At 34.3% G+C, this 11,348-nt stretch overlaps 1 protein-coding gene across 1 annotated transcript in view; it reads left to right on the plus strand.

The window, feature by feature from the left end:
• The window catches only part of LOC111513432 (glutamyl aminopeptidase), a 40,289-nt gene extending 33,421 nt beyond the window's left edge, over nt 1-6,868 (plus strand). The window contains exons 6-13 of the mRNA XM_074175158.1: nt 176-270; nt 376-510; nt 565-845; nt 898-983; nt 3,868-3,980; nt 6,121-6,330; nt 6,413-6,491; nt 6,544-6,868. Of these exons, the coding sequence (XP_074031259.1) occupies nt 176-270; nt 376-510; nt 565-845; nt 898-983; nt 3,868-3,980; nt 6,121-6,330; nt 6,413-6,491; nt 6,544-6,650 (1,106 nt within the window). The 3' untranslated portion in view covers nt 6,651-6,868. The remainder of the gene's footprint in view (nt 1-175; nt 271-375; nt 511-564; nt 846-897; nt 984-3,867; nt 3,981-6,120; nt 6,331-6,412; nt 6,492-6,543) is intronic.
• Nucleotides 6,869-11,348: the final 4,480 nt, after the last annotated feature.

The following is an 11,348-nucleotide window of genomic DNA, read 5'->3' on the forward strand; positions in this document are numbered from 1 at the left end:
TCACCAACAAACTAAACATGCTAAACAACTGAAACTGTGAATATATGTTCAAAACAAGTGTACCAACATAAAAAAATCGCCGCGAAATTTGAACATCCACCTTATTTTTTGAACAGCCACTTATATGGTTTTTGGGTACTATTATTATTTTGTCTAACAAAACGTTCATTTTTAGTTACTAATGACTGGTGGAATGATTTATGGCTACAAGAAGGTTTTGCTACGTATATGAGTTATAAACTTTTGGCACAGGATGAAAATCAGACGCAGGTGAGTAATTACTCATGTAGCCTGACTATTTTGATAGAGATAAAACAAAATAGTTATTTTTCAGAACACCAATCCACGTATATTCTTTATTCAGTTTGGTTTCAGGTGGAAGAAATGAAGAGTTTTCAAGTAGATGATTTTTTCGAAATTGAGATCAATTTTCCTACTGCACCCATTGTTTCCTATTTGGCAAGCGACAAAGATATATCAGATAAGTTTAATGGTGTCATATATGACAAGGTAAAATCGCTGATGTTCAATAGTTTAGTTACTCTACTACCTATTCATTTTCAGGGAGCATTCCTACTTCTAATGTTAGAAAATGTAATTGGAGAGGAAAAATTTAGGTTATCAATCCAAAAATTCCTTAAAAAGCATGCCTTTGGAACAGCAACTACAAATAACTTTATATCAGTAGTGGAGGAAATGAGTCCAGAGGTGAATGTAAGATCCTTCATGGAGTCTTATCTTTATCAAAGCAAATTTCCGATTATAATAGTAACTACTCTGGAAAATGGTACCTACGTTTTGAAACAGGGTGTCTGTAAAACAATAGACTCCGCTAAGTCGAAAGGGTGAGCGAAAAAAGAGTATCTATTCATTATCATGTTCCTATTGAAATTTCAGAGGCCGATGGACAATCCCTGTTACCTACATTACAGATCAGAATACTCAACCAAAACTGGTATGGTTCGACAAAGACATGAATGAATGTAAGAATGGTTTTATTATTTTCAATTTTCTTTTATAGTTAATTCTCCACTAACTCTGGAGCCAAGCTATTTCGAATAAAACTTTTGGAATCGATCTTCAACAATTTCCTTTGATATTTAGATTTTTTTATATCTTAATATTTTAAAATGCCCACAGATTTTATTTCTGAAAAACAATTTGTTAATAATAAGTGATTTTACTGATCATTCAACTAATATTAGTTTGTTTCAAAAGTTTTGTCCATTTTTATGAGTCTACTGCGAACTGCAATATCTCGGTGAATACTTATTCAATTCAATCGAAATCAGCTCCATATTAATCAGTGTACTCTCGCTAACGTAACACAAGTCGATTAATTCAGTCAGCATAAAAATTGTTTACTCGGAATTAGATGAAGTCGACTAAGGCCGTTTTTGCCTGGTCCTCATTGGCGAAGGTTTTACCGGTGAGAATATTATCGAAGTGCATGAAAATATGGTAGTCGGTTGGCGAGAGGTCTGGGAAGTATGGTGGGTCAGGCAGAACTCATTTCGTTTGCAGAAAGTTATAGTGAATCACACCAGCCACTGACCACCATTTTCTTTTTTGACGCTTCGACGCTTAATTCACCTTACTGTCACCTTGACCTTTTTTTAGTGAGTTTTCGCCTTTAGGAAGTGTCTCACTAGCTCTCCGGATCCAACCACTGTCCTGAACGTCTCCTGTTGTCGCAGAAGATCCAGTTTTTATCACACCTGACGTTCCGATCAAAAAAAGGGCACCCACTTTCCGAGCTTCTTGACCTTTCCAATACGTTTCAAATCATCAAAATCCGCATGGGAGCTGACGTCATTTTACGCATCATTTGAGATGGGTCAGTCCCCACCAGGGTCCTCAAATCCTCGTTCTGGATTACTATAGGTCGATCACTACGGAGCTCATCTTCTAAGCTTAAATCTCCAAAACGAAATTTCGTCGGACAGTGCGTTCATTAACACTATCACTGCCAAATGCCTGGTAATTTATCGGGCTGTTTCGGCAGCGCTTCGGTTCAATTTGAACTCGTAAAGATAAGTTCAAAAATCGCTTGACATTATTATGAGCAGAAAATATGCACAAAATTATAATTTGGAAAAAATGAACAGCATCAATGTATAGAGTACAAAATTCTCTATCGATCGGTATATACCATGACCGTAGAATACATATTTATTGAGATATAGACGAGATTTATTGAGATTAAGACGAACAAAAATATAATGGTAAGGGTTCGCAATTGTTTATTTTCCTATCACCACCCAACTATCGATTGTAGGTATCTACTACTATAGACAATTTTTCATGTGTTTTTCTGATGAAAGGTGGAACTGGAACCTCTCTAGCGATAAGAGTGTTGCAGTTCTGGCGTGCTTGTTTCGGATGCTTTGTCCAACCTATTCCATAATATAACACTGAATAAATCTTCTTTTGACTTGGTTTCCATCCATTTTTCTAGATGATAGGGATGAGTTCCTTGAACTTTTTTGAGTAATGTTCAATTGTAAAAGAGGAGCAATATGTTTCTCTCGAGTCCAAGGAACTCGAGTAACCTGTTCATTTTCATCATCCCAAGTCGTCTTACAGTAGACGCGACACGTAATGGCTTACTGCATTACGTCAATTTAATCTTATCGTGATAACTTTCAAACGATTCGTCCAAATTACTTAGTGTAAAAGACAAAGTTTATCTATATTATATACTTAAAACAACAATTGTATCAATTTTTATAAGAATTTGACAGATATTCTAAAATGTGCATTGTATTAAAAGTATCAAATTTAATTGTATTCATGGTTCAGTATTTTGCATATAATGGCTATCACATACGAGGTAGATATATGCTATCGCGGACACTTATTCAAAACTATTTGAGATTAACAATCTTACGGTACATTACCTGCATGTAACTCCAACGATATAGGCAGAACACGCCAAGATAGCTCTCATCCCGGGGCCGCACTGCAGGATGCTAGATGGTCGCTTGGAGGGTGGATGGTAAAGGTGGATGGTGGAGGGGCAATGCATCCTTAATGGGTCTGCTGGGTCCCAAATTGCCCTTGTTTTGTATACATACCTTATTACGCTTTCCTCCATAGTTAGGCTACCTAGCTGGAATATCAAACACGACTGATTAGGTTGGATAGACGCCTGGCGTACCTTCGGATGGTTTCTGGAGGCTACATGGTAGTGGGGGGTCACTGCGGCTACCGTCGTTCTGTTACTTACGTTTATAAATAACAGGATGTTCGCCAGGCAGCTATCTACCATCCACCATCCTACCAACCTTCCTGCAGTGCGGTCCTAGCCTCAGGGAGCCAGAATTTTTCCGACGTACTTTATACTTATCGTTAAGGTATATTATGACCAAAATTACACAAAACCTTTGTGAATTGTAGCCTGTATGTTATTCTGATGAATAAGCTGTATTTATGTAAAGTTTCATCTAAATCGTTTCAGTCGTTTAGGCGTGAAAGAGCCACAAACATACATACATCCATCCTCACAAACCTTTATATCAGTATAAGTAAATAGATTAACTAGTAAATTTATCAGACCCGATCATTACTCTTTTATTCAGCTGTTTGGATTGACTTCATATACACTATATGTCAGTTTATGATTTTATTTCAGAATGAAATCCCGAGTATTTCTGTTCTTTTACTTCCCAAATTTTATTCGGGTTTAAAATGAATTCTGTGATGACTAATCCTAAAGAGTGTTTGTTTTTTGTTCATTCCATGTACTTTTAGATGCTTAAATTATGAAATTGAAGAGTATAATGAGAACAAAATATGAAGGTATTTCTAAAAGTGGCGATAAGCATCAATAATGTCCAACTAATCATTGAATGTTGATATTTTCAGTGGTCATTGAAGAAACTGGGGCCAAATGGATAATATTCAACCCTAAAGGCGTAGGAATGTACAAAACAGTTTTGGAGAAGAACATGTGGGAGAAATTAGCTGCAAATTTTCAGGTTAGTATTCACAATAATAATTCCAACACACACAAGATAAATGTGAAAAATATTGGCCGACTCTTTATTCAATAGCTCATGAAATCTAAACAATTTACAAAACTCGAAAATTAAAAACAGCAAGTTATCAAAACATAAATTAATTATAAACAAGTTTATTAACTGATATCAATGGTGTTTTATACCAACGCCAACCCGTTATTTTAACACCTCGACACGTGTTTCGATCACTAAGTGATCATCTTCATGAAGAAGATTAAACTAAAAATACGTACAACGTTATCCTTATTTATACCATAGGTACCTGCGTCTTAAGTGTCTTACAATAATTTCTCAATATTGCCTTATCTACTAGTCTTAAATTAATTTTACAATGTGTCATTATGTTAACAGTCAGGTGAATCTGATAATTATTTCAAACAAACTATATAGTATACTAACCATCGTTATTATTATTATGTTTACTTATCCAACTAATCTACTATTTGTCTAACTAATCTTAATAAACTGAAGTCTATGGAGTGGTTTTGTTGCAAAATATGATGGGCGACTACTGATTTTTCTGGTCTTTATTATTTTAGGTGTGCTAAGTGTTCTTTATATCTTAATTTAATAGATCTTTTTGTCTGTCCATAATATTTTGCATCGCAGTCTTTACATTTAACTTCGTAAATTCCAGACTTTCCCGAATTCTCTACTTCCTGAAATTAGAAATGCCATGGGAACCAAAGATACTATAAACTTTTTTCGGGAACAAAACCATCAGAGTTTTTAAAGAAAGTCTTCCAATAATTCTGGAAGCCTTACAAACATTATCTCAGGAAGGAAATAGTGCAACTCGGAAAAATGCCTTACAACTGCATGCGGCTACTTCCAGAATTTCTTTCATTCTCGGGATTATGTTGGTAGCCAAATACTCGGCTTTGATGGAACCCGTTGTCAACGTACTCCAATCTGTAGCTTTGGACGTGGTCAAAGCCTCGGAACACGTTGAAACGATTTTACTTTTAATTAAAAACCACCGTGAAAATCCGTAAAAAGTGACAGACGAAATTATAAAGGAAGCTTCTGCGGTTGCGGAGAAAGTCGGACTGGAGGAGGACATTACATCAATGCCGCGTATTACGGGGAAACAACGTCAACCAGCAGAAAGCCCTTCAGAATACTGGATTCAATTACTTGGATTCAATTATCACCTCCCTTGAAGTACGTTTTGCTGAAGAAAATTCGCCATCATTCGTATTATCCAAGTTACACCCGACGCAGATGCAAAAGATGACAACTGAAAATCTGAAACAAGCTTGTGAATCTATTGCCCAGTTTTATGATTTATCGAACATAAAGCATGGTATCGAACTTTGGCAGCAATTGTGGCACGATAGGCTTAATCTAACAAATCTTACAGTTGTTGATGTCCTAAAAGAAACAAATCCTTTCTTTCTCGAAACGGAAAAAGCATTGAAAATTTTGATCGCTTTACCATGCACGACCTGTACAGTAGAGCGATCCTTTAGCAGCCTCAGAAGACTGAAAACATGGCTAAGAAGTACCATGGCAGAAGATCGCCTTAATAATCTGGCCATGATGAGTGTACACAGAGCTATAATAAATAAAAACCTAAATAATTTTAATGATAAAGTGGTTGAAAGTTTTGCAAAAAAATCTCTGCAGGTTATGTTTTGATTTAATATTATTTTTGTTAAAGTAAATAATTATTACTGTGTTTAAAAGTTTGATTTAGTTATTGTGCTGTCGAGGGCTTGTGAAGTTTTATACATTGATATCAGAACTGTTCTTATTACAATCGTCATCGAGCAAAGACTTCCAAAATGTAACGCTTCATGCTTTCGACTGTACCAGGCTGTACCTCCATAATACCGCCCCATTGCCGCCCCCCTTAGTCATAAGCTGGCGACGCCCTTTGACCCATCATATTTTGCAACAAAACCATTCCATTTTTTTTGCTACCTATCTTATGGATGTCCATAGGATATCCACCAAAGGATACACGTTACAAGTCCACTGCAGGATATCTCACAGACATCCATTTCAAATCCAGGTATACTCCTACCTGGATTGGACAGCTCTAGATATTCAGTGTTGTCTGGGAAATACAATGTTAACTAATGGTATTTTTCAGGAATTTGATGAAGCAGTCTCAGAAACTCTCATCGAAGACGCTTATTACTCATATCGGTTCAACATGATTTCCTGCGATGTTTTATTCCAACTAATGCAGAACGTAAACATAAACGCCATCGGAAAGTGGCTACTATTTTTTCCATTTTATGATCACCTTAAAGAAAACTTGAGTTGTCATCAATATGCAATTGAAACTGAAATGCTTCTGGTGAGCCTCTCATTATTCCATCTATTTAGTGTAGCGTAATAAATATTGATATTTAAATATATAAAGCATATATATTTTATAGAAGTTCATGCGGAAGAGGTTTGATGAGACACACTACAGAAAAAATGAAACACTAAACTATACAACAAATTGTAAGGAAGGTAAGTCATTCAAATTGAATTTTAGAATAATTTTTAACAATTTAGTTTTTAGGTGACATTATGAAAGAAAAAGATTATTTGTATAATCTGAATAAGTGTGCGACATGGATACGGGAAAATTTACAAACAATTTCCACAAATGTGACCGTGAAACCATAGAATTCGATAATTTGTAAAATAGAAAGAAAAAAGTATTTATTTGAGTTCAATTCAAAAGTACATCGCCAATTCATGGAATGAAGACCACATCTCGAAGAAAAACAGACGTCAGTATAATATTTTGTTTTATATGCACATGAGTACAGGATCCACGAATATAATTCAAAAATACATGTTTGCCTACTCATCAAATAGACAGAATAAACGATTTTTAAAAATTCTGATTTTTATTGAAAAGTATGTTGTTGCAAAGCCAGAACTGACTTTCAACGAAACGTTTTTAGTCAATAATAAAATTTAGGTAAGTCGGAATAGATCTATTCAATTAAAAATCTGATTTTCCTTTAACTGCGTATCGACCTCTTTCGAACGACAACCCTAAGATGTCAAAGTTGAGAACAAAGGATTATTGAGTAATAATAAAAGTATAACTGTGACATAACACATTCAATCGATCAATCGAAAGTATTTGTTGACTAAAGAATTACAATTATCATCAACAAAGTCTGTGAAGAATTTCACTAGTTCGGACTTCCATTGTCTACTATATAAAATGATTTGAAATCCCTGAAACAAGTAAAAAAGAATAATTAATTAGTCATCACCCGAAGACGATTGTAGATACCAACAATCGAAACGTCGTGAACTAACGTGACTTGGAATCTCTACACTTTTTAATTTTTATTATTTTCTTTTTTGCATTCCTTTAATTTTTATTTTTTTATTTATTCAATTATTATATTTTTACTTGTAGGTTACTTCACTATCATTTCATTTCAGGTTTATTGTTGCTTAATATAATTGTTATTTTCAACTATTCTTTTTTAATTATTCTTTTTTACTTGTTTCAGGGATTTCAAATCATTTTATATAGTAGACAATGGAAGTCCGAACTAGTGAAATTCATCACGAAACATTGTCAATCACCTTCAAACAAAAGTCTGTGAAGCATATAAATATAAAAAAGTTAATAAAAATGAAAACAGGCTAATGTATACACATCATACTGGAATTGACTATATATACTTTTTTTAATTATTACATGAGTAATTACAAAAATATGCATAACATATGAAAATGAGAACGTCAAATATATAATGGAAAATCAGAGATTTAACGACTTACCTAAGAAAGTTCAACACTCAATTATACGAGACCAAAATGACAACGAAGTAGAAAAACAAACTTCACGACGTTCTGATTGTTAGTATTCACAATAGTCTTCGGGTAATGACTGGACTATTCCTCCGAGAGATGACTATTTTTAGGTCATTCAACCCTGTTTCACCCATTCCTTTTTCCCTGGAATGTGGCTGAATGTGTCGTTGGACAACATATATGCAGCTTCCTTGAACTTCCTTTTAAACCAGTGTTTCTTCCTGTGTATGATATCTGATTGGGACCACTTGGTGTTATGTTGATGTGTCCAAATAATATCTGCTATTCCCGATTTGCTGGTTTGTCCTCGCTGTATGTTTCTCTTGTGCTCGGCAATGCGGACTTTCAATGGCCTTTTAGTTTCACCGATATAGGATTTGCCGCACTCACAGGGTATCCGCAATCGCAGTCCACGTTTGGTGGCCTGGTTTTCGCGAGGCTGCTACGGATGGTGTTTCCAGATCTGAAGCAGAATCTGATGTTGTACTTGGACTCAATTCTTCTTATCCTTTCCGACAATCCTCCAATGTAGGGAAGGACAAGCACTGGTGTAACGGCTTCTTTTCCTTGCGAGTATCTTGCTGTCTTCTATACAGTCTGTTCCACCATCACTTTGGAGTAACCATTCCGTTGAAGTTGATGCCTATATAGTTCCTTCTCGACATCTTCCTTCGTATTACAGAGCCCGCAAACATGATCCACTAGTTTTGATGATTCCTCTTTTGGTAGATTGAAGAGGTTGGATTTGTGATTCAGATACTACCCTGTGTAAGTGGGTTTTCAGTTTATAGATGTTTTCTACTTAATGTCGGTCCTCTTGACCAATATGTCCAAGCATGGTAATTCGTTGTTGACTTCCTTCTCTATTGTGAAGGTGTTTTAACGTCATGTGTTTTTCTAGCTCCATATCTCAATGAATATTTATTCTAGAGAAGATTGTGGTATGTACTCTATACATTGATCTTAATTTTTTCCCAGATTTCACCGTAATGACCCATTTCGGCTTATTACAGTTCAAATTAGACTCGTAAAAACCGACAAAACTTTTGAAACAACCTAATAATTAATTGAAAAATCATTATTTTTGCTACTTGAATCGAGATGCTGTGGTTTTTTGACCCCTTTCAGGACTGCTTGTCCAGACTTGAAATAAGTATTTTTATGTCACATAACCTCTGATTTTGATAATGAACAAATCAGTACAAATAATGTAAACTGTAAAATATTTGAGTAATAATAATAATAATAATAATATTTATTTATTTACTAAAAAAATGTTCAAATGTATAATATAAAGACATTTGGTAAATAAATATAGGAACCCACAGAATGTCAAGCCTGTGCGTGGGAAATGATGTTAATTTTAAAAGGTATTCTATAACACCTTATAATTGAACTGACCACAATAGGTCATAGTAAATAGTTCTTTGCAACTAAGAATTTGTAGTTATAGAGCGCTAGAGTTATATAGTTATAGAGCGCTAAAAAAGTTATTTTCAAGTTGAGGCCTAAGCTCTCTGAACGTGGAATATGTACAGACTCGATTGCATCAATGATACAATCGCTTTTGCCATCAATTAGTCAAGATAATGAGGTCTCATTATTTACTGAACGGGAAATAAACAATATGGATATAGTACTTGTCGATGAAAAAGAACTAGAAAAACCCAAAATAATGATTTTAGATAATTGACTTCTGAATTCAGATCCAAAACGAAAATCTAATGAAAATTCCATTTTAAATGAAGATGATAAAATACAATTCGGGGAAAACCCTGTTTTGAATAGAGAAGATACGGAGCAAGAAGAATTTGAAGAAAATATAAAAAAAGTCATGAATAAACTGGTTTTAGATGCGGACTGGTTAGAAAGTGACGAAATTTGTGAAGAATTTTCAAAAACGGATGAGTACCTATTCTAATGAAGTTATACGAAATATGGAAGAAAATAATCTCAAATCAAAAAATACTAAAAAATTTGTGAGTGAGGAAAACACGGAAAGTAAGAACTCTGATCAAATAATACAATCCAGTAATGTACCCAGTTCAGAAAAACAGGAAATACAAAGAGCATCTGAGAATTCCGGCGAGGTGTTGAAGAAAATACCTATGACTCATTTAAAAAACATCTAACATATCAGCAACCGCTTCTTAAAAACGAAAAAGGGAGAAGACACCTTCAGCAATATCCTCCAATGCTTGGAGAAGGTATTACGAAAATAAACAAATAGAAAATGAAGATAAAGAAAAGGCAAAAAAGAAGGAAAAAGTAGGTATGAAAAAGACCAATAATAGAAATACAAAGTCAAAAACAGCTTCCAAAAAAGAAAAAGAGAAAAGCATGAATGATACAGACACACAGAATGAAATTGAAAATGCTGAAGTACCTTGTGAAGTACTGACTGAAAATAAAAGACTGAAACAAAAATGTGGTATTTGTCAAGAATAACTGGAGAGTGATACCGAATGTGAAAACTAAAAAAAGGTAGGCTGTGATTTGTGTACGGTAGGGTGTATGAAGTTCCGTTAACTTGGAGATATCACTATAGGGAAGCCCCTTGGCTTCCCTATAGTGATATCTCCAAGTTAGATTTCAACTGTGATTTTTGTACTGTTGTATATCATTATTTAACCATTTTCATTTAGTAATTCTCGATTTTTTTAATAGTTTATATTTTTGTTTATAACCAACGCTGAATGATTGGCTTTAAATTATCATGTTTTTTGATTCAGATCTACATATTTTCATATGAATTAAATTAATTTTTGACTATAATTTATTTCAAATCATAGCATCTCACTGTTGAAATCATTTGATTATAAGTAAACCAAAAATGAAATGGCTGTGTTCTATTTAATAAAGCATTATCACATATCCTGCTCATAATGAATACACATCAATATCATACAAACTCAATTGAATGCGGGCCTGGACAAAATCAACCAATCACAAACTGTCCGACTACTAGCTATTGCTTGGTCGACTACTGGCATACGCTGTCCGACTTCTAGCAAAAATGTACTTTTTTTGTTCCTCAATTGCTGAAAAATAGTATGATGATGAAATAAATTAGTGTCTTCATTATACTTGGAAGACAAATTCTTGATATATTGCCTAGAGGAAGTCGTAGTACAATTCCTCTTCAACTGTATTTTTCAGTCAATTTTGTAATTTAGTGATGACTAAACTGTCCGACTACTGGCTAATTCACCTTAAACAACTAACGGGAACACCTAATGCATCATAATGTACTAGATAGAAATCGTAATCGTAATACAATTTCATAACTTAATCCATTATAATATACTTCACCATAACGTACTTTTTCATAACGTACTCCGTCATAATGCTAACGCATCATAAACACAATGCATCATAATATTAATCGATCATATTCATAATCGGTAGAAACCGTAACCCGTCATAACGTACTCCATCACAACGTAAAACATTATAACGCAAAGTATCATAACGTACTTTGTCATAATCCTAAAGTCCATGTGCTTGCTTATACTATGTGGGAATAATGGCAAAAGTTGA

The sequence above is a fragment of the Leptinotarsa decemlineata genome, unplaced genomic scaffold (genome assembly GCF_025532065.1).
Source record: "Leptinotarsa decemlineata unplaced genomic scaffold, Ldec_3_MD MMD2_tig00000882_RagTag_RagTag, whole genome shotgun sequence".
Classification (NCBI taxonomy): Eukaryota; Metazoa; Arthropoda; class Insecta; order Coleoptera; family Chrysomelidae; genus Leptinotarsa; species Leptinotarsa decemlineata.